This window comes from Melopsittacus undulatus, chromosome 1 (genome assembly GCF_012275295.1).
Source record: "Melopsittacus undulatus isolate bMelUnd1 chromosome 1, bMelUnd1.mat.Z, whole genome shotgun sequence".
Classification (NCBI taxonomy): Eukaryota; Metazoa; Chordata; class Aves; order Psittaciformes; family Psittaculidae; genus Melopsittacus; species Melopsittacus undulatus.
Window position 1 is genome coordinate 78,550,080 of NC_047527.1, and position 24,531 is coordinate 78,574,610.

The window sequence follows — 24,531 nt, forward strand, 5'->3', positions numbered from 1 at the left end:
CCTGCAATGAGCAGATTATACTCAATTACAAATCTAGTTTTAGGTGCAGTTCCAAATATTTTAAAATATGAACATTGAAGCTGAGGTTTGCAAAAGCATGCAAACAACTTTGTGTCCTCCAAAATCCCATCCTGTCACTGAAATTTCCTTCCTGCAAATCTCAAGATGATCCATTCACTGGGTTATCATTGTGTAAAACTTTAAAAAAAATCATATTGCATGCATACATTTTTCAAACACTAGTTCTTTATTGTTCTTCCAAATTCAGGTGCTGAAATCTTCTGCTGATTACTGGAAATATTTTCCATTCCTGATAAGACTGAGGAATGATTGCCATAATTCTGTTGAAGGTGCAATCAAGAATTTGTAAAACCAGTTGCCTGTAGACCATGCATGCTTAGAGAAGCCATTAAGTTCAAACTAGTTGTTGTGGTTTAAGCCTAGCTGGCAACTCAGAACCACAGAGCCGCTTGCTCCCTCCCTCCCATTCTTCCACCCTGCTCCTGGTGGGATGGGGAGGAGAATCGAAAGAATGTAAATGGGTTGAGGTAAGAAGAGTCCAGTAACTAAACTGTAATACAAAACCACTACTACTACCACTAATAATAATAATTATAAGGGAAATAACAAGGGAAGAAAATATAAAACTGAAAAGGAAAGGGGAAAAAAATACCCAAAATAACCAGCAGTGATGCACAATACAATTTCTCACCACCTGCCAACCAATACCCAGCCCATCCAAAGCAGCAATCTGGGCCTTCTGGGTGACTCTGCCCAGTGACATGTCACTGGGCATGACATGCTGTGGCATGGAATACCCTTTTGGCTACTTTGGTTCAGGTGTCCTGTCTCTTCTTCCTCCGGCTTCTCATGCCCCTCCTCACTGGCACAGCATGAGACTGAAAAACTCCTTGATTGGGGTAAGCATTACTTAGCAACAACTAAAACATTGGTGTGTTATCAGCATTGTTCTCAAAATACGGTCAAAACACAGCACTGCACCAGCTACTAATAAGGAGAAAAAAATAGCTGTTGCAGCTGAAACCAGGACAGAAGTATAATTAGATGTAATAAAACATTTTATTTTCCTGTGCTAAATGATACATTTGTCTGAGTTATCTGCTTTTAGGGCTAAATAGGATAGTTATATTTCCAAGGTCTTCCTCAGGGCTGCAGAACTGGAATTGGAATTAAGTTACTTCAGTTTCTTTTTCATACCTTCATTCCATTTAAATATTACTCTTGATTCTGAGTCTTGTGGTTTTCTATTAACTTAAAAATGATATCTTGTGAGGTTTTTCAAGGGCAGCAATGGTAAATATCCTTTTTTATCCTCTGTGCAGCATGATAATGTGAAATAAGGTGTAATGTATTACTTGCCTAACAGTAGCACACAGTAGCCTTTGCATATCATTCATGTTGTCTTGTGTTAATAAAAACTCAGGGTTCCTTCTCTTATTTTTAAGTGCCCTTTACACTGTACAACCCAGCAACAGCTGTGCTGTACACATACAAAAATATATAAAATATTAGATATATTTAATAAAATAAAAATATTGCATTTAAAACTCTGTTAATACCAGAAAGTTTTAGAAATAAATTTCTTAATGTAATGAAAAGAAATATAACCTCTCTTCTGAATGATCCCTAGTTTTAACACCCTGGGTTTGATGCTGTGATATTCTACTTGAAGGAAGTAAATCCGGTCAAAATTATCTTTTGTCACATAAAAGTATCATCTGATAGATTCATAGTAACAGCTACTACCAAAAAAAAAAATAATGCTAATAACAGCAAAACAACATTTGAAGTTTTGTTGTAAAATCTTCCTGTCATTAACCAAAAAATATAAAGCATGAGGTAATGTTCCAGAGTGGCAGTCACTCTTCTGCTAGGTTGTCTTTCTTCGTTACTGTGTTTAAATAATTTATTAAGTCACCTCCCTTAATGGGAACAGAAGCTTTGTTGAATATCTTCAGAACATGGCTGAGGCATTAGAGGTCAAATGAAAAGAAACCCTGACTGATCAGCTGTCAGATCTTATCCTTTGGGTAACCCTGTGAATACCAGTTGGATCCCAGAAGAACCCTATCTATGCAGATATACAATAATCTCAATACTTTATGTTTTGTTTTGCTTTTATTTCAGGGGATACTAGGAATGAACACAAAAAAATGCAACAAACAAACAAAACCCCTTAACAAACAAAATCCAACCTGTATCTGAAATATGGAAAGCAACCAGCACTGGCCTTCACTGTTCTCTAACTTTTGCCATTAAATCTTAACATGTCTCCTAGGTGCCCAGTCAGATGCAGTCACTGAAAGGCTTGAGCTGCTGTCCCAGGTGAAGTGGACAGTTTTACCATGACTTTTCTTTCATTATTGCACACAAAATTCTGTATTTCTTTATGATCTTGTAGAGATTTTTGAAGGTACTTAGCACTGAGTTAAAGCTGTTCTAATAGTCCAAGCTGAATGCTTTTGGAAATCCCACTGAAGTAATGTTTGTAGTCTTTTAGTGTTAGTATAGCTTTGTATATGTAAAATACTTTACTTAAAAAGCAGAGAATTTTGGGATTATTTTTATAGAAGCCTAAGTAAGTTATCGTACTTCCATGTCCAATTTTCAAACTAGTTCATTATAATTTCTAGGAATGATATCCTGTGAGTTGTATTCCAGGCTTCCCAAAATGAATATTGTCTATACTGTATATCAGATGCAGGTGATACTTTAGAGAAGGGCAGGTGGAATACCTACATGGTGGGAGAAGGAACAAACACTTCTTGTCAGAATGTCCTGTGTGTATTATTATTTATGCCTTCCATGTAACACGTGATCTCCCACATGAAATAATAGCACAGTTTGAGTTTTCTGAATACTGTGTGACTGTGTTCTCAGTCCTTCATACATGGCTGCATGCTTCTGTATTTCTAACCAGGAGGATGAAGGATTAGTGAATTTAGCAGTCACTAGTTTACCTAATCTGGAATGAGTACTATGAGTGCAAATAAATTACACTTTGCTCCTTTGGAGAAAATTGACCATTATGTAGAATTAATTGTCAGGGAAGCAGTGGATGCAGACAGCCAGACTCTAACAAGTCAGAGTCAATCGGGGGAAGCTGTTAAACTTTTCATAAGCCTTATAAATCTTACATAAGAGTTTTAGTAAAACACTAGCTAATAAAGGAAATAAAATGTTCTGCAGTTTTCAGCCCTTCCAAACTGCCAGTTCTGCCTGTCTACAGATTACTGTGCTTCCTTCCCCCCCTCTCCTTCTAAAGTTTTTGTTCATTTGCTTATCAAATGGATCAGTCAGCTTCATTGTCTGCTCTGCATTTATCATTACCAGCTGAGCATCTTATCAAAAGCCCTTGTCATTTAGAAAATGTACTGTTTTTATTCGGTTTTAACGTAATTTTTCCTGCCTCATTGAGCAGGCAGAACTGCAAGACAATTAGGCAGACGGAAAGCTTTGTCCTGTAGTTTAATTAAGTCTCAGTGGTTCAGACTATGAGCAGCAGTAGAAGGCATATTGGACTTAACCCCCTCACTCCAGGTTTAGCAGTCAATATTGCTATGGTGGGAAAGCAGCAGAGCACATTCTCTATGAGCACAACAGATTACAGGCCTTGAATACTACTTCACCCTGATTTTGAAGATGTACATTTGCCCTCTATACTGCTGCCCATGGTCTGTTCTTTCTACCTTCATCCTGCCCATAGCATGAAAGACCTGGCACCCACATTCAGAGAGGCACCTAGGTGTTGGAGGATACATCTCACAATCAGTGAAAAGGAGAGCATCCTGCTTTGCTGGTTTTAGATGGTGAAAGAGTGTGCTGTGATGGACATCTGAGCATGTATCATTATCTCTATCAGTGGGCAGAGTGAGTATGAAAAGTGAGCAAGTGAGACTGATTGGACCCCTCCCAACCTTTAAGAAAGTTTAGAGGGGGAAAGCAGATGTGATGACTCCATCAAATATTCAATCTCAACAGAAGCTGAAACTTATTTTGCACTTGGGTTTACCTGACATAAACACCATGGAATAAGTCAGAAATGCTTCTTGGGCCTCTCTTCCTATGCCTGGCCTGAAGTGCTTTGTCTTCTGATAAAGTACTAGGACAATAAGGAGCAAAGCTGCTATAAAAGAGTGCTGGATTAGTGGTATAAATTCAACAGGAATAATTTTTGATTACTTTGCTTTTACATCATGTAAATATTAGCTCTGCTCTATATCTTTTGGATACTAAAATCTGGATAGGTTTTCTAGATTTTTCCCCAGAAAAAAAAATAAAGTAAAACGCTGATGCTGAGATAAAGAAAAAAAAACAAATATCAGCAATCATAGTGACTCCAGAGAAAACTGTAGCACTTAGTGGAGGATTTTTGCTTGCTTAGATCATTGGCTAGGACTCACTTTGATTATCAGATGGATCTGCAAGAGGGAACAGTCAAGTCAGGAACTGGAGGATGATTTGTTGCTTTGAACCTGGTTTGGTGAACCGCTTATAAAATAAGAGGTTATTCAGGAGAACTCTGACACTGTACGAGCTGCTGAATTTTCCTTTTTCATTTCTTTTCCTCAATCATCTATGTGTATAAAGGAACCCAGAATCTGCAGAGAACAATATAAGTATGGAGTCACCTTCTCGAAGATTTTATGAATTTCATAAGGCAAAAGTTGTTGGAAAGGCACTTTTTTTCTCTCCCTTACATGCTGATAATCTAATCTGAGCCCCATCATTTACCTCTAAAAGTAGTTCTCTTACCTGAAGCTGGAATTTCTACGCTGTGTTTCCTCCACAGTTTTCAGATTTACTGCCTAGATTAATGTGTTGTTATAAATCTGTAGACATATTATTTGCATGAATGCTGACAGCAGTCTTTTTAATCATCGTATTTTTGTTTGCACATACTGAAAATCAGCATTCCATTTAGATTATCTTTGCTCCTTTTTCACATCCAGACATCTTAGATGATCCTGTGTCATAATTTGTCACACTCTTTCAGCTTAGAAAAGATGGAAGTTTCAGAATCACAGAAGCTTTGAAGCTGAAAGTGAACTGTGAAGGTGATCAAACCCCTGCTCAAGCAGGGCCATCTAAAGCCAGTTTCCCAGGACTGTGTCAAGATAAATTTTTTTATTATCTACAGAGACTCCTAGGCAACCTGTGCCAGTGCTCAGTCACCCAGACGAAGTGTTTCCAGCTGTTCAAAAGGAATCTCCTGTGTTTCAGTTTGTGCCTATTGCCTCTGGTCCTGTCAGTGATACACATCCCCATTTAATTAAAAATGTTGGGAAGCTTGATTTTACACTAGTAAGATGACTTCAAGTTTGGCTTTGTGTACCACGGTGCAGAATAACCAACTAACATGTTTTCCTGTAGCACATAAATTTTTCTTAGATGTTTTTTGAGTGCTGACCATCTGCAATTCTCTGAGTATGAAGCCCTGAGAGATTCACAGATTGAGGTGATATGGCTGCAGCCATTAAACCCCTCCTTTAATCTTACAATTGCTTTCTAGAATGCTTGAGAAATCCATTTGTGGAGAAATGAAAAATAAGAGCCCTTGATCAGAAATCAGGAAGGCTATTATTTGAGCTAGAGTAAAATTAGACTGTGTGCCTCTGGGATACGAACTAGCTTTGTAAAATCACATCACCAGGTGGTTCAAGTGCAGTGAAGTAAACCAGAACTATAATGGTCATATTGTTCCTTTCCCCTCAGTCTGGCTTCTTAGCCGTTCTCAATTAATCTAAAAGCTTTCCATGCCAAGTTATTCTTTTCTGCTTTGGAGCTGAATGCACATTTCTTGATTTTCAGCATCCACTTCCCTTACAAAGGCATAGTCCACTGAAAGGCATAGTCCACAAACTTCCTGGACCTATACCTCTGTTTTAGTTCTAAACTCCTGATTGACATTTTACAGCATATGCCAACTGAAGATCACTTGCTGTTTTTCAGAGGCTTCAGTAAGATGATGAATTACTCACTGTAAATAAAGGTTACTCGTTTCTCTTGATTTTAAGCATAGTTTTCAATTGTTTCTTCCTTGCTGAACATAGTAAATACTATTTCATTTTTGCAAGCACTTCCAGGAGTTGATCTAGGAAACATTATGCATGTCAAATGGCTTTCCTCTAGCGCAGGTTTTCTGACTTTGCCAGAAAGTACTCACCTATGCTCCATGTTTCTGCCAGTCCTATGAAAATCCCCACAGATGCAAAAATCAGTCTACATGTGCTCCACAATGACAAAGAAGGGTTTTTCAGCTCTAGTCTTTGACTGGTTCCAGGAAACATGCTGCAGCATCACAGAGGGCTAATGAGTAACAAGTACATTTAGCTTGCCCACCAAAGAATGGTGTGTGATCCCTTCAGCCTTAATTCTATAGATTTAAGATTAAGGTTGAAACAAAACAGTACTTTTTTGTTGTTGTCGTTGTGGTGGGGTTTTTTTCTGTTATTTTCTAGTGGCTACTTGTAGTAGCTCCAAGCTGATCACTGTAACCAAAGTACTACAGTTCTTGAATTAACACAACCGAGTCACTTGTCAGCTGAGCTGTGCTAATGGTCTGCTTGTGTGCACATAATCCATTGCAAATGTGAAATGAAAAATATTAATTTAAGCTACCATGAAGGGGATTACCATAATAACTTGTTATACACATCTTGCTTCACGGTAAAGGTAAGGTAGAAAAATATGGTCAGTTGCTGTAACACTGCTGAAGAGCAGGAATTCATTACGCTGCAAGAAATCAGTCCTTTTTGAAAGACAGTTTATACACAGAAGAGGAAGATTTTTCTGCCTGGTATTTGAAGAGAAGTCACCTTTCTGTTCAGTTCCTTAAAACTACCCAGTTGCTGAGAAGCAAGCCAGCTTATTCAAACCTAGAACAGTACATGGGATTATCTGGGGAAGACCTTACAGACAGAGGACAATAGAATGGAGGGATGTGATTGCCTAAAGTCATGAAGTCTAGCAGCCAGAGAAGAAAGCAAACAGAAGAAGAGTCAGAAAGTCAGGGAGAAGGAAGAGGAAGAAATAAGAGTTTGTTACCCTACATAATTTCCAGCATTGCTGGCAGGTAGGTAGATTTTATTTTATACCATTGTGTATATGGTAACTGAGTGGTCACTGAACCAAATAAGAGTGGGAATTAGGGAGGCTGGTGAGGAAAGACAAGATGTGTCAGCCAAATGTACCCTTTGGAATTCAGAGAAAATGCTGGGATAGAAACTCACTTGTTATAGTTCTAGAAAGAAGATCAAAGTAACTGGAACAAAGATAAAAGAATACATCAAGCCACTGAGATCAAAAAAAGATGTCTGTCATCAGCAGAAGAAAGGAAGGCAATAGAGCTGAACACCATGAAGCTAATGTGATGTGGTTCAGGAAGAAAAAGGCAGAAACCAGCTGTGTGCGAAAGAAAGGTGGACTGTGAAACAGAAGACTGGTGTTAAACTACCAGAGCTTAGGAGATGGAAGAAAACAGTGAGCTAGGAGAAGGACCTCATCAGTGTTTACAAATATGTAAAGGGTAGGTGTCAGGATGATGGAGCTAGGCTTTTTTCAGTGATATCCAGTGGTAGGACAAAGGACAATGGGCGTAAACTAGAGCATAGGAGGTTCCACGTTAACATCAGGAAGAACTTCTTTACTGTAAGAGTGACAGAGCACTGGAACAGGTTGCCCATGGAGGTTGTGGAGTCTCCTACGTTGGAGATATTCAAGGCCCGCCTGGACAACTTCCTGTGTGATGTACTCTAGGTTTCCCTGCTCTTGCAGGGGGGTTTGACTAGATGATCTTTTGAGATCCCTTCCAACCCTCGGGATTCTGTGATTCTGTGATTCTGTGACTGAAAGAGATAGGAAGGGATATGCAACAAGAACTGAGAAGTGCTAGTGCAGGGATTTGAATGAGTTAGCTGGATACATTAGAACTTGGAACACAGGTCTTGAAAGTAGTTGAGGAGACTGGGACTTCAGAAAGGCGAGGGATGGAGTAGAGTTAAAATTGCAACTGAAATGGATAGGAAGTAACAGAGCAAGAATTGTGCAAAACTCACCAAAGCAGCTAAAAAGGAATCAACATTTCTGAGGCCCACCATCTGTGCAAAACCAACTGGCAAAGCAACTTGTTCCCCTCCAGTGTGATAACATACACAGAAAAAAGGCTGTCACTTAATCTGCTATTAAATAAAGAGTCTTGAGGTGTGGAAGTAGATGTTCCAGTCCAGATTCATAAAGTGAATGCACAAAAAAATGTCAAGCACTTTCCTGTTACATATCTAACATTAATTAATCTTGCTGTGTTTTTACTTAAAGCATTTAAGGATTCAGAAAGAAACCTATTATTTGTATTATCTTAATTTTCACATGATAAATATGTATAAAAATACAGAACTATCTATGAAATTTTCTGGATCACTGTGAACTAGTTCAGAAAAAAAAATAATAATTTTTTTTTAGAAGCACATGCAAAGAACACAGTCTTGTCCTCAAGACAGTGAGGGCAGGATTGACCTCTGACTAGTACAGATGACTTTTTTATTTCTTCAATATCATGGTTCCATGACGCTGGACTTGGACAATAAAATGCACAGTCTCCACAGCTTTCCTGCTTTGACTGGTTCTTGTGGTTCATAAGGCAAAACTGAGTCAAGCAGGGAAGATCTGAAGGGCAGTGTTGTGACACAGAGTGTGAAGTTCATTGTAATTGGAGTCATATCTGGGATTCACATCAGGGACAATAATCCTTTCATGCTTTATGCCAGAGGATCACCTACAAGGAAATTATACAGCTTCAAAGGTGTCAGCGTAAAGTTTTTGAACTTCACACACATAAAGCTCACTATTCTAGAAGATATTGCAGGTAACTCAGAATTGCCATACATCTACACTTTCTCATAATTCAAACAAACAGCTCTGTTTATATCATTCATGCTGTATGTACACATATAAAAATGATTTTTAGGAAGTCCTGAAATTCCTTTTACCACAAATACAAGGATCTTTACTACAAACAATTTTACAAACTACATACATTGTAATACAGATGTTTGCTTGGCTGTTTTTTTTTTTTCCTCGCAGACACCTTGTAACCATCATAAACTAGGGAAGTCTGAGAAGAACATGAGATCATTGCTCTTTTCAGAAGTGCTTTGGGATGTTTAATGGCCACAAAGTACATAGAACTTCATCTTAACATTATGCTGAGGATTTCTTGCAGCATTATGGATAAAATGGGAACAGACAAAATAGCACTCCTGAGAGACATCAACTCCAGAATTAACACAGTTTGAAAATTAGGTGAACTGGGGTAATGTTCCAAAACAGCTTAAAAGCCAGTCACCCTTGCAGGTGCTGTATACCTGCAGCCCCTTTTCTCCTTGAGCTTAATTTCCTGTTTCTTACTGAATGTGTTCTCTGTGCCCTTTCACTTCAAGTTCTCTAACAAATATATCTAACATATATTCCATAAAACAAACTTTTAAAAATTCCTGACATGTCCAAAAGCTTGATTTCAGTAACAGGACAAAGAGAAAAATAATATAATCCTCACCATTTTCAGTGGCTTCCAGAAAATTATTTTTCTAAAAAACAGCTGAATCCAGTCTTCATTCTTAGCTGTTATCTCCCTCTTCCTGATGTGACTAGCATAACAGAGCTGAAGTTTTTGTCTGATAACATGGATTTGGTTACTGTGACTAGTGATGCTTCCATTCACATGAATCCTTCTAGCCTACTTTGTTCTCAAAAGTTTTGCCTTCTGTTCCATACAGTGCAGATTTTTCCCCAGTACCTATTATATGGCAGATTGTTGATCTTGTTGCTGTAATGGACATCTTAATGTCCAAACTGCTCTAGGAAAACATTTCAGAGAAAACGGATGAATCTGTAGAGAAACTGTGCCATCCAGCGAATTGTATGGGCTGTTGCCTCCAAAGAACATTGTTTGTTTTTCTATATTTGCTTGGAGGGCATATTTACTCAGATTCTCAGTCTTCTTCTTTGAAGCATGATGAAATTGATAGAGCATTCTTTGCATCTATGAGGCAATCTAGAGTTTAAACAAACAGCTAAAAGAATTACTTATTAAGATACACTGAGGGGTTGTAATCACATGCAACTCTTTCAAACTAATTTATGCTTTCCTAACTTCTAGTTGTGCACTGTGTTTTTGTTTTTGTTTGTTTTTTTTTTTTTTCCCAGTTGAAGTATATAAAACTTATGGAATATTGAACAATAATGCACTAGTAACTAACAATTGCATATAATTTGTTTTTCTGCTTGGACTAGTCAGCAGTTGGACACAGGTGGGTTCTTCCGGAGAATAAAATATCATCAGATTGCTGATAAACTAGTAAGAACCTTATAATTGAATTCAGATAGCTGGAAATCAAGCTGAATACAGATAATTAAATATATTCTCAGGTAAACAAGAGCTGAGGAAGAGATTTCAGGACTGAAACATGAAAATTTATACACGTAAGTGATCTTAGAAAGCCAGAAGAGAGAGCTATATGGGGAGGTTTCCAACTTAATCTTCTCAGTAGGTCAATTGGCTTACTGGAGCACATCCCTCTCCTTAAAACAACTTATCTTCCTCCCATGTCAAATGAATTCAATATGTGGCTTACTTGTGGTTAGAAACAGGTACCTTTGAGAAACTCATAATACTGGGACATATCTCATGTGTTTCCCTGGGCAGGAACCAGCTGAACTGGTTTATTAGAAATGAGTCTGGGAGCACTCTGTACTTTGTTGATGTAAGAAAGTAAATCAGTGAGACAAAACCGTAATGGTATTGTACAATAGATGGGCATTTAGACACCAAAGTACTGGTTTCATGGTTAAAAAAGATAGACATGAACACTTTAAAATGGCTTAGGATTTGATACTATAGTAAGTGCAGTCTGTGAAGAAAGCATCATGAGACGATTTTTCTTGTGTAGCTGCAAATACAGGATCAGTAACCAGAGCCCTTGAGTCTCCTAGGAGAATTTGTGAAATAAAATAAAAAACTCACTGAGGAGCAGTTATGCGTTCAAATGATTCTGCTGTCACATGAAAAACTGTTCAACAATGTGATTAAGGGCTTGCTATCTGCTTGCAAGAAAGTATGGTTTTCAACAGAATATTGACTTCTGGGCTATTTTCATAGGCTACAGCCAAGGAAAAGGTTTTCACTTCAATCTTTGTTAGCGAAGGTTTTCATTGTTTGTCAGGGAAAGAATGTGTCACAAATTCATGAACAAATACATTTTGGTATTAGAAAAGAATGAAGAATGTATTAAAAACAATTAGTGAATGAAACAGTAACAGTTTTAAGCAAGAACTAATAGTGAATTGACAAAGCAGGAGATACACAGTCACTGCCATATGTTAATTTTTAAAGTATTATTACAACATATCATCTAGCATGTTTATTTTGAGAATATAAGTACTGAGTCAAAATACACATAATTAATAAACATGGATTAAAAAGTCCAATTTAATTTCTAGTAAAAAACGCATGAATGTGTGTCCACCTGGTCGACAGTAGTTGCATTTTTGTGTTCTGTCATGGTCCCATTTGATAAACATTAATATTTAAAGATTGATGACTTCCATTATGTCTACAATATTTCTCATGAAAGTCTGGAATAAAAATACTTTCTGAAGTCAGGTATGTCCAGCATGAACTGGTACAGGAAGTGTGTGTAATGACTGGCTATATCTCAGACTGTGTCCACACAGTCTAAGGAACTTCCTTATTGGTACATGAGTAAGGTTAACTTTATAGTTTCTAATGTGATTGGAAATCCGTTTTTTATAACAGCTCCCCTCTCCCTTTTATTTCAGGAAAATAAGCTATACCAGTAACTAAGGGGCTTACTTGTGCTAAAGTCTGCTGAATACAATCATGTTGCTCAGCAATCACATCCTCACAGCTGTAGCCAAGACAGATGTAGCATTTATTTATCAAAAAATTGGTTCTTTGCCATAGGTAGACAGGAAGTGGTTCTTATGAAAGGGGCAGTGCTCACTGTCACCCGTTGAGATATAACACAGAAGTAACATGTGTAACCTCCTTTTTCAGTATTGTACTTCAAAGCCACTTTTGTGGAAGCCCCATACACCAGGCAAAACAATGTCTTTACTTCCTTAGTCTAAGCACTCCATTTCTGAAGCCCTGTCAATTCATAGCAACTTACATGATCTGTATGCTAAGAAGCTTCACGTATTTTTCCAGAGAACCCACCCAAACAAGAATCTCTTTTCAATATTTTTCAGACCATCGTTAGCTGTTACACACTTGGAACATTTTATACCTTATTACTCAGCTCTTAACCACCAAGTCTCACTGTCAGCATCACTTTGGGTTCTCTGAGAGTTACTGAAGGAAGAAAAGCTTTCTTACCTAACTGAGCTGCTGCCAGCATCAAGGTCTTGTGCTGTCACTGCACCTATAATGGTCCCCACAGGTGTATCCTCATAAACCTCCATTGTGTACATAGGCTTGCTGAAAACTGGAGGTTCATCCATGTCCAACACATTTATCTTCACAGTGGCAGTATCTTTGAATGGACCCACTGAGTGAAATCGATGGTCAAGATGGAGATTGGAGGCCTCAACTTTAAAGGTATAAGCCTTTTTTGTTTCAAAGTCTAATGGCTGGAGAAACAACAAAAGCAAAACATCATATTTGACTAAAAATTAAGCACTGAAAAATCACTTTGGTAGGATTAATCTGACACAAATTCAGATGCATTCAGTGTAAACTTCAACTCCTCACCTAATCATCCAAACTTGTTCTGAGGTTTATCTCATGCTAAGGTGATTTCTGAAATAGGCTAGATGAATCATACTCAGGAAATGACTGGTTCTCCACATCAAAAAGAAATCAGGATGACTGACATAGATGTAAAGAGTTACACTGTAGATGTCTGAAGTTAAATAAGTGAGATTCATCTTTTGTGAATGAGCTATTGTGCAGGATAACCAGATATTTGCATTCACAACTCCCAAGCACAGGCAATCTACAGTCTCTAGCTGATCCAGTTCCTCAAAACAGAAGGCTTCCATTTCTTTTAGCAGGGAAAGCTTTCAGAAGGTCATGACAGTAATGAAAATTAGCCTGAATGAAAACTCTGGTACATACCAGTGGGTCAAGCCAAACCTCAGGTATGGCTTGGAATATGAATTAAAACTTGATCTGAAATAAGTATTTCCTGTAAAATGTCAAACTTGTCAGTGAACTGTTATTCACACCATATAGTTAGGCTTCGTGTACTTTGAAAATGCAGACTTTTACCCTGCCTTATGATCCTAGATGTAATCCATAAGGTGTTCAAGATAGCATAGCACCTTTTGTGTATCTGTCTTGTTTTTTTATCTGTATGAATCCTGCAATTGGATTGTTTTTCTGCAGGTTCTTGTCAATGTACATCAATTTAGTGCCTTTGGTTTTAGAAAGATAATCATATCAAAAACCTTAATGCAGTCTTATTTAGTTGAAAAGACACAGGCTTTAATTTTAGTTAAAGGCCTTAGCCGCATTGGCTTTCATGTTGTTTTTAATGTTACTAACAGTCTTTTCCTGGATAACAGTGGCACCTAGTGGTTTCTTCGTATAATAACTCTCAAGTTGGAAATACTCTAACGGGAAAAAGGGTGTCTGGAAAAAAGAGCAAGATCTCAAGTGTATCAGCAAGGATATTTCAGCATCTGACTTTTTTTTAATTTTTCCCCAGCCATCATTACCACAGTATTTCCAGTCACTTGTCACAGCCAGGATAGATTTAAATTGTGCCATTTTCTGTCCTTATCACAACAGGACATAATTGGCCAGATGACTACCTGGCATAAACTGAAGTAACTCCATTAAAATCAATCCACTTTCCTTGACTTACATTAGCTGAAGAGATAGCATAATGGTTTTAAATCCTTATGAAAGACTTCACAATTTTAACAGACTAGATGGCTGGGGTTTTTTTGAGCTAGGAATTTAAAATTAGCCACCTAAATCTATATGCCATTGAAATAAAAAAGCTTGAAAGTTAAGTGATCCTAACTAATCCACTACCACGTACAAACACCCTCCTACAGACAAAATTCCCAGTAAAAGCCAATATGACTTGTAACTTCATGGCGGGACTGACAGAAAGAATTAAAAACTAATGCTGAGAAGAAACAGACAAAATTAAGTGTGGAAGAATTTATGGCCCAGTGGTTAAACTCTGAGCTGTTGTCATCACTGCAGACAGACATAATGCTTTGTTATCCAAATTGTTGACATGTTGTCTTCAGTTTCTATACTCCTCATGTTCACTGTTGTTCTTTGCCAAAAACATCTTCCCTGAACAAACAAAACCCAACATACAATCCACCCCACAAACTCTTCTCCAGCTAATTATATAAATTGATAGTATATTTTCAAGACTTATAGTAATGAGAAAAAACCTAGAGTTTGAAGAACCAGTCTGTAGTGGAAAAAAAATATAAATATGAGGGGTTAAGCTCAACATAAATGGTTAATACAGAGAAAACAAGAAATCTAAGCTCTCAATTAAGTTGTTATTCTAACTGATGACTTGCATGTATCTTTCATACCCCAAAATTGCATATAAATTGTTCACATTGACTCCTGTGATGCAGAAGTATATTTGGAGATAGATGTAATAATGGGAAGAGCCACAATCCATGCATCCCTTGCAGGCTATCTTTCTCTGAGTTCTTTCAAGGCAGGAGTACTAGATCACAGTCCTTGGCCAGTGCCCAGTCACAAATTTCAGGATACAAGGGAAGCAGAGTGCTTGTTTGGAGATGGACAACAAGGCATAAAACTTTAATCAATTCTGTGTATTTGTGTGTTGAGGCTAGCATATTTTACTGCACAGCTACTCAAAAGATGGATTAAAGGTCTGCATCACTACTCATCCCACTGCCCAGCATGATGGGCAGCACTATGGTATACTTTTTGAAAACACAGTTTGACCTTAAGGAAGGAAATAATTTTTCCACTGTAACATCAGAGAAACCAGTTCTTTCTCTCTGTCTTTCTATGGATCTGATGAGAAATACAGTTAGAGGTTAAACAATGTGTGACCTGTACGAAGCACAGATGGCACTTGACATTGGAAGAGACAAGCAGAAAGTGCTGAGCCATCATCAGAGGAAGAAATCAGTGACAGACTCCCACAAAATGGTTGGAATTAATGATCTTAAAGATCTATTCCAACCTAGCTGCTTCTGTGATTCTATGATTCTATGAAAATAGCATCATTTAACCTTATAGCATATGAGAGGTTAAACTACAACTGAAAGGTCTGTGAAAAGATGGGAAATGTTGCAAGTAGTAAACCTAGGTTTTAATTTCAAAAAGAAAAATATTTTGTACAACATATATCATGCAGCAAACGGATATGGTTTTGATGTATTGTGTTTATGGGCAACCCATGCTACAATCTTCTAACTAGTTCTCGCCTTCGCAGTTTTAAACAGTTGAGCAATAGGGATAGCTATCGATAATGCTAAATTTTGGCATTTTTCTGATATGCCTGAAAACAGAAGAATTGAAAGTATGCCTAGCTCTCAGGCAAAACTTTCTTGATTTTTAATTTTCTAGATGTTAAAATAGCATTTCTTCATATGTCTTTTTTTAGCAGACACCACTAAACTCTGTGAAGGAAATGAGTGATCCATGCAATTCTTTTAGCTGCTTTTTCCTTTCTTTTTTTTTTTTTATTTTAAGACATATTTTGCCGTTACATAATGAATGTCTGGCAGTGCTCAGTCATAATTTCATTTAAAATCTGGAGTGCTGGTAAGATAGCAGAATGTTTGGATTTAAAAAAAAAAAAATTATTGAAACCACTTTCATTTAATCAGATTTTAATGGAATGTCTTTTTAAAATAAATAACCAACAGAAATAAATATTTATTCCTTCTATAAAAAGAATAATATTCAGAAAACTAAATTTGAATAAAGTTGTTTTTTTTAGTTTACAAAAGCTACAAGTTTTTCCATGTAAACAGCATTTTTGCTAATATTGAGGCAATCTTTATTAACTGAACTATTCAACAATTAGAGGAGTATTTCTAATTGATATTCTAAGTACTAGTGACAGAGTAGATATATTTGGCTCCCTTACTGGTTCTTATCTGGCTTTCCCTGTGTTACGGTTACAAGCTGCTCTATATAGTTGCATAGTAAAGCATTATCAGCATATATACAGCCGTGTGCAGCAAACGCATTCTACAAATCCCAAAATCAAATAACACATAATAACAAATCACTTTATCTTGCAACTCTGGAAGTATCATGAATGGACTTATTTATGACTAGGAAAGCACATAAACAGCTCTCTGTTAGATATAAATGTATTTTGAAATATTACTGTTTCCTTTATTTAAGATAGAAGCTAAAAATGTTACTATATAGATGTGTCTATCTAAATGAAGTACTGGATGGATGGTTAGATAGATAGATAGATAGATAGCAGGGCAGAAGAGAGACTATTGAAGAACAAGTGAAAAAAATGGGCTGAAAGATGAATTTAGCCGTCCTTTCAGTTTGTTCTACTTCATGAAGAGTCAGGACAAGAACTTCTAGAAATTTCTGCTATTTATCCACACTGAAGAGATAGAACAGCATTTTTTTGTGACACAGGCTTTCAGGTTCCACACCTACAATGATGGAAAAGCATATTTGGAAATGAGATTGTAAGCCCCACAGCATAAGCATAGATATGGATAGTAGCACTAGGTTGAGACGAAGCATTATTTACTTAGCCTTGCATTTACACTAGTGCTGTGCTGCTGTAGATCAACTCTGCATCATACACGCCTGTCTCAAAACGTGGCAAGAGTTTCCCCTTGAAAATGGTTTGGGTGACTGCATATTTTGTGAAATATTGCCATAAGACTGTTTGCTGTGCATGACGTTTCAGTAACTACCCTTCTGCACTGGATTTTAAGTAGCACTAGGAAATAATTGGCATTGTAGAGCAGGTTGATTTATTAAAACAAGGTCTGAATAAACCAGGAGCATTCATTAGTTAAAGGCAAGAATGGACAGTAAAACATGAAATCTATAGGCCAAATCTACACCAAGTGCTGTATTTTGACCAACTCTGAAGTGAGTGTTTCAAGACTTGATGGGAAGTAGGCAAAATACACTTATGTTCTGTATCTGGAAGTGTGGAGAAGCTGACCAATGCAAGGATTCATCTGTTTGCTACTCTCAAGCATCTTACCTGTTTCTGCAGGTACCTTTCACTGTTCGAGGAAAAAACAAACCCAACAGCTGTATCTGAAAACTATAGAGACCAAATATATCCTCTTCTTCACTCTTCCTGTCATTCTCCTTTGTGACTACCATGGCAGTCTTTAGGATTGTGCCTGCACCCAGGTCACTGCCTTCTGCCTGCACTAAAAGAAGCTTGCTCTTTCTCAAAATGTAAGACCACAATTCCCACTTACACAAACTCATGAGTTAGTTATGATTATATGCAGACAGTGCCTGTGCACACACCTGGAGAGGGTATTTCCTACCTTTGGAGAAAGAAGTGGTGGGATTAATAGCCAGTCCAGTCTTGCTAGTAAAGCAAGTAGTAAGCATAATGCAATTCTGGATAAGGCAGAGTCAGAAGTTTGCTTTATGCTCACTGTTGTGGTGTACACATACTGCCAGACTGCTTTTACATTATAGCAATGTCCCAGCACTACATACACGGGCATGAGCAAGACAGCTCAGTTTAGTGTGCAGTCAAACTTCTGCATGCTGACTCCAATGAAAAGCTTTTTAAAAGAGGCCCCTGAAGTTATAAGGAAGCATACATTCTAAATACCCCCCTGCAGCTACTGGGTCTGTTCATCATTCCCCCAGTTCCTGTTATTACATCATCACTAAGGTTATTCTTTTTCATTATGCAGTGTCCTCCATGACATCCTGTGATTTGGTGGATACAACTTTGTCACCTGTGTGACAGGTGTACCAAAAACCAAGATGCAATTATTCCCTGCATTTCCACTGACCCACATGGAGCAGCTCATCCAGTATAGTGCAGCAGTATAGGATCACACCAGGTGCACCATAGATACAGGGAATTTTTCCTGGGTTTTAATGGAACTTTGCACAAATTTGTAAAGTAATGTCTGATCCAGACCTAATGTTTCAACTCTGTTAAATTTCTGGATTAGCTCATACTAAGTCAATTAAAAGGCTTCCACACACAATAGGCTTATCCTATAAACTCATCCTTAGTTTAATAAACTTAGTGCCAGCTATTCAGTGAAGCTCAGATCCTTTTGTTTTCTTTTTCTGTTGGGTATGGTCATTGAAGATTCAGTTTCAATGAAGTTTCAATAAAATCACGGGCTTGCCTGGGACTCACACACTTTCCTCCTGTACCTGGGAACACTACTTTGTGCCCTATGTGAGGCAACTAAGCTCTGGTACAAAAGAGATTGTATTTTCTGTTACCCTGCTTCTATCAGTTTACACTCAAATTTCCTGAAGCATTCAGATAGGATGACAGATACTATGTGATTATAAACACCAATAAACACTGTATTAAATAGCACCAGACAGGGGAAGATAATGGTCATTCTTTCCCTAATATAGTAGTATTTCTTACTCTTATGAAAAACTGAATGCAGCATTATCCTAAAGTAAGGCATTTCCTCCTCTTTACTATGTTCCCCTTTTTGGGAGAGAGGAAGCTATTACAGTACTAACCACACAGTGGTGCTAAACGGCATTTGGATCCTATCTTTAGTAGAATATAAGAAAAGCTATTGAATTGTTAACATATGTAAATACCACAAGAGCAGTAGTAATCACATTTATATTGGATGGTAGTATGAACATAAACTAGTACCTAAACCAGATCATTTAAGATGTGCATCTTGTCCAGTTGTAGCTGTTTATGCCCATTTGGTGTCTGAGAAGCAGAGAATGGCCTTTTGCTTCCATCAATGCACTTAATATGCTGAAGAAAACAATTTGGCTTCTGCAATTTTTTATCATCAGATGTATTTTTTACCAAAACAAGATATTATGCAAGAAGGTTTAATTTTTATCAATTTGGATATAGAAAAATCTTTATGTTTTTTTTGCATAACAACTAAACAAAAAAAAAAAAAAAGCATCCATGCAGTGACTGACAATTCCTAGCTGCAAGAAATTTTCCAGGAAAAATAAAGGCAGGGTTTTGACATGTCTCAGCGCTTAATTACTACAGCACTTATGGCCTCATAATACCCTATGATACAGAAGAAGAGCCGATCAGTTTTTAAAGCATATGGCACTTTTTATTAGTGGCTTTGACTATTAATTATTGATAATTCATGACTGAAAATGTTGGTCCTATTCATTTACCAGCTTTGATTTAAAGAAGGACTTTGATGCATACCTAATTTAAATATTTGCATAATCCCATAATGTCAAATCAGTGTTTTGAACATGATGCAATGTAAAATTGGTACTCTGTAGGCAAACGAATGGTGTTGTTGCAGGCTTGTACAATATGGGTAGCATGCTTTAATAGGTGTCTACAGAGTTGTGAATGCCCAGCATTTCTGGATTCTGAAAACTGCAGCCCATGAAAACACATTTATATTATCATAAGCATAAAGGATATGAAAACTGAGTTGACAGTATCACTGAGAATCCAAATTGTTCTTGTTTAATCTAGGATCCAGCAAGGAACTTAAGTGGAAGGATTTGGGGTCATTCCAAAATGGCTTAAAACACTTAGTTTATTTAAAGCTTATTAATGGAACCTTTTCCCTGAGAAAAGTTTTGTGAAGAGCAAGATGTATGGTCTGTATGATGGCATTCTTTTCTGGAGGACCTACATGTTAGGACAATGCTTGTATTCCCTGACCTTCACAGCCTGTCACTGACCCCAGGCTCCCTATGATGAAGAAGATTAAGAAGGAATTAGGATTATATATTTTCCCCTTCTATTCAATGACAGAGATCTATCATTTACATTAGGCAGCATCAAGTGATGTTCTGCTGTTGTTAAATGTCCTAGACTTTCAGATATGCCTTATCTTGTTACTGAAAAGACTGAATGCAGCAAAACACAGTGACCAACTCTAAATATCTGGATACAGAATTAGTTGTGTGTGGAGACAGTGTTCTCACAGGAGAATGAATATTTGGTACATGATCTCTGAATAACTCTGAAAGATACAGCAAGGCCATGAGAGGCCCGAGGAAGCTTAAGCAAGCAAGATAAGAAGAAGCTGGAATTCACTGAGTTATGAGAACTGTGGACTGTTGGCAAGCTTTCGAGGTCAAGTTCTCACACCTGTGCTTAACCAATTATATGTTAGTCACTAAGGGTCTTCAAGACAAGTATCCAATCATGATATGCCAAATTGCTGTAGATGTGTGTAAGCAATAGTATATAAGGAGTTAATGCTTTGCAATAAATGGCTTTTTGTCTGATTATATTAATTACTGACTGAGTCCATTCCACGACAGTTGTGTGTTTTGGTTTTTGTTTAATTAGTGGTTCAATTAGCTGATATATAATTCCCCATATAACAGCCTCAAAAGTGGCCAGGCATTTTGTCTGTGCTGATCCCAAGATAACTGTATCAAGTAGATTCATATATGAATCCTCTTTACCAATAACAAATTTTACATGCATGCTGTTTGAATCTGCATTGCCGATTTGAAAGTTTTGTCTATGCACTCTAATATACATACACTTAACCACAAGCATGGAAAAGTTCCATTGCTGTGTATAAAAACAAGCAGCACATCCGATGCTTAGGACTAGTTGAGGGAGAACTGAATCTTACAAAAACCTACTCACAACGCTCAAACATTAATTTTTCAGTGGTTCCCACTCATTGTCATTTCTGACTGAAAGTGCATGCAGAGGGGCATGCAGCTGCTCAGCCTGACAGTTCCAGGTGGAGCCCTTTTTGAGTCATCTGCATAGAAGGAAAAAGGTGATCAGAATAATTTTTAAAAATGAAGCCAAGTTTACAAATTCACATAAGGAGGAAACAGTGAGTACAAAATTTAAGTCAGAAAAGAGGGGGTATATGTCTGTGAAAAGTGCAAAGAGTTTGTGTCTCATCAAATTAGTTCCTGTGGGTATTGCAGATTCCATTATATGTCATTAAAACTAACAGAAGAGTAAGTGGGTTGACATCATCTGGTCCTTTAATACACTCATGGATAATTTACTGTTTCCCAGGTCAAGAGGCTGAAACCAGGAATTTCATTGTTAGAATAAATGCAAATATAAACCCATGGCTAGAGCTGGAGGAAATTTAAGTACCTAAATCCTAATTTTTTTTTTTAAATAAAGCTTTCTATTCCTAAAGCTTGTCTTAAAACATATATCCAAAGTGCTTTCCTTCCTTGACCCTTGCAAAGTGTTCAGCTCCTAGATGTGTTTATTTTACAAAAATTACACCTCCAAGAATGAGCTGTCTATGAAACATAAGCTGGCCTTTAAAATTAGTTGGTGGTTCAAATCTCTTTCTAGTTAAAAAGTTGATCATTGGTGTACATGTACATGCCTGGCCTCAGAAAAGAACCATTATCTCTCCTACTGAGTGCTTTAATCACTAAATTACAAATAACAATTATCCTTTCCATCTTCAAAGTTCATAAATTCAGTAACCTTGAACTTATTCTCATAAAATAAAAGAACATCAATAGATGAGTTGCAGTGTGCTCCTTTGCATGAGTATCTGATAATCAGCTCTTTGAAACACTATCAGGAGACTTGGAAGTAGGACAAGTTGATTTGCAATCATTTGGAACTCCTCTACCTTAAGTAAAAACTCTTTTCTTCACAGTACTATACAACAGCTTCATTATAAAACTAAAACATAATACCTTTCAAAATAAAATTCTTATAAGTGAAAATGTAATACATTTTCGCAAACATAAAATACAGTTCTTTCATTCCATGCTCTGATCTGGCACATTGTTTCACATGGTTTTAGGTGGAAAACTCCCCATAAAAGAGAAATTATACTTTCTTAGCAGAGATAAGAATTACTTCTCTGCTGATGTAACTGGCATTATTTATGAAAAGTCATACTTGACAGTATGTGAAATGAATCATAGAATCATAGAATAGTTAGGATTGGAAAGGACCTCAAGATCATCTAGTTCCAACCCCCCTGACATGGGCAGGGACACCTCACACTAAACCATATCTCCCAGGCTTTCATCCAACCTGGTCATGAACACTGCCAGGGATGGAGCATTCACTACCTTCCTGGGCAACCCATTCCAGTACCTCACCACCCTAACAGGAAAGAATTTCTTCCTTATATCCAGTCTAAACCTCTGCTGTTTAAGTTTCAACCCGTTACCCCCTGTCCTATCACTACAGTCCCTAATGAATAGTCCCTCCCCAGCATCCCTGTAGGCCCCCTTCAGATACTGGAAGGCTGCTATGAGGTCTCCACGCAGTCTTCTCTTCTCCAGGCTGAATAGCCCCAACTTTCTCTGCCTGTCTTCATATGGGAGGTGCTCCAGTCCCCTGATCATCCTCGTGGCCCTCCTCTGGACTTGTTCTAACAGTACCATGTCCTTTTGATGTTGAGGACACCAGAACTGCACACAATACTCCAAGTGAGGTCTCACGAGAGCAGAGTAGAGGGGCAGGATCGCTTCCTTCGACCTGCTGGTCACGCTCCTTTTGATGAAGCCCAGGATACGGTTGGCTTTCTGGGCTGTAAGCGCACACTGAAGCCGGCTCATGTTCATTTTCTCATTGACTAACACCCCCAAATCCTTCTCCTCAAGACTACCATGAATTTTCTTTTTGCGCAACCTGTAGCTGTGCCTGGGATTGCTCCCACCCAGGTGTAGGACCTTGCACTTGACATGGCTAAACTTCATCAGGTTGGCATCAGCCCACCTCACAAGTGTGTCAAGGCCCCTCTGAATGGCATTCATTCCCTCTAGCGTATCAACAGAACCACACAGCTTGGTGTCATCGGCAAACTTGCTGAGGGCACACTCAATCACATTGTCCATGTCAGCAACAAAAATATTAAACAAGACCGGTCCCAACACCGATCCCTGAGGGACACCACTCGTTACTGATCTCCAACCGGACATTGAACCGTTGACCACAACTCTTTGTCTGTGACCATCCAGCCAGTTCTTTATCCACCAAGTGGTCCACCTACCAAATTGATGACACTCCAATTTAGAGACAAGGATGTCATGTGGGACAGTGTCGAACACTTTGCACAAGTCCAGGTAGATGACGTCAACTGCTCTACCCGTGTCCATCAGTTCCGTAGCCCCGTCATAGAATGCCACCAAATTGGTCAGGCAGGATTTTCCCCTAGTAAAGCCATGCTGGCTGTCACCAAGCACATTTCTCTTTTTCATGTGCCCTAGGATGCCTTCCAAAAGAATCTGCTCCAAGATTTTGCCAGGCACAGAGGTGAGACTGACTGGTCTGTAATTCCCCAGGTCATCTATTTTCCCCTTCTTGAAAATGGGAGTTATATTTCCCTTTTTCCAGTCATCAGGAACTTCACCTGCCTGCCATGATTTTTCAAATATATTGGCCAGTGGCTTTGCAACTTCATTTGCCAGCTCCTTCAGGACCCGCGGATGGATTTCTTCAGGTCCCATGGACTTGTGTACATTCAGGTTCTTAAGATGGTCTCGAACCAGATCCTCATGTACAGTGGGCCCAAGGTCTAGGTTTTCACAGTCCCTGCGTCCGCCTTCCAAGACTCGGGTGCTGCGGTCAGAGCCTTTGCCAGTGAAGACCGAGGCAAAGAAGCCATTCAGAACCTCAGCTTTCTCAAAGTCCTGTGTAGCCAGTTCTCCCGAAAGTTTCCGGAGGGGGCCTACGCTGTCCTTAGTCTGTTTTTTAGCCGCTACATACCTATAAAATCCCTTCCTATTATCTTTAACATCCCTTGCCAAGTTTAGCTCCAGTTGGGCCTTAGCTTTCCTAACTTGGTCCCTAACTTCCCGGACAACATCCCTGTATTCATCCCATGTCGTCTGTCCTTGCTTCCACCTTTTATAAGCCTCTTTTTTCCTGTGAATTTTTCTCAGCAGCTCCTTATCCATCCAAGGAGGTCTCCTGGCGCTCCTGCTGCACTTCCTTCTAGTCGGGATGCAACACTCTTGAGCTTGTAGCAGATGATCCTTGAATGTTAACCAAGAGTCTTGGGCCCCCTTGCCCTCTAGGGCTATATCCCATGGAACCTTGCTAAGCAGGTTCCTGAAGAGGCCAAAGTCTGCTCTCTTGAAGTCCAGGGCAGTGAGCTTACTGCATGCTCTTCTCACTGTCTTGAGGACCTCAAATTTGAACATCTCGTGATCACTGCATCCAAGACTTCCCTGGAGAGTCACATTTCCAACGAGCCCTTCCCTGTTGGTGAGCACGAGGTCAAGCAGGGCACCTCTCCCCATTGGCTCCTTTATTGCTTGCAGAAGGAAGTTGTCTTCCACACAATCGAGAAACCTCCTGGATTGCTTGTGCTGGGCCGTACCGTTGCCCCAACAGATGT

At 38.4% G+C, this 24,531-nt stretch overlaps 1 protein-coding gene across 2 annotated transcripts in view; it reads right to left on the reverse strand.

Annotated features, from left to right (window-relative positions):
* Positions 1-24,531, reverse strand: part of CDH12 (cadherin 12) — a 165,711-nt gene that overhangs the window by 24,110 nt on the left and 117,070 nt on the right. For both annotated transcript variants that reach the window (XM_005153353.4, XM_031052848.2), the window contains one exon: positions 12,416-12,669. In XM_005153353.4, coding sequence (XP_005153410.1) covers positions 12,416-12,669 — 254 coding nt within the window. The remainder of the gene's footprint in view (positions 1-12,415; positions 12,670-24,531) is intronic.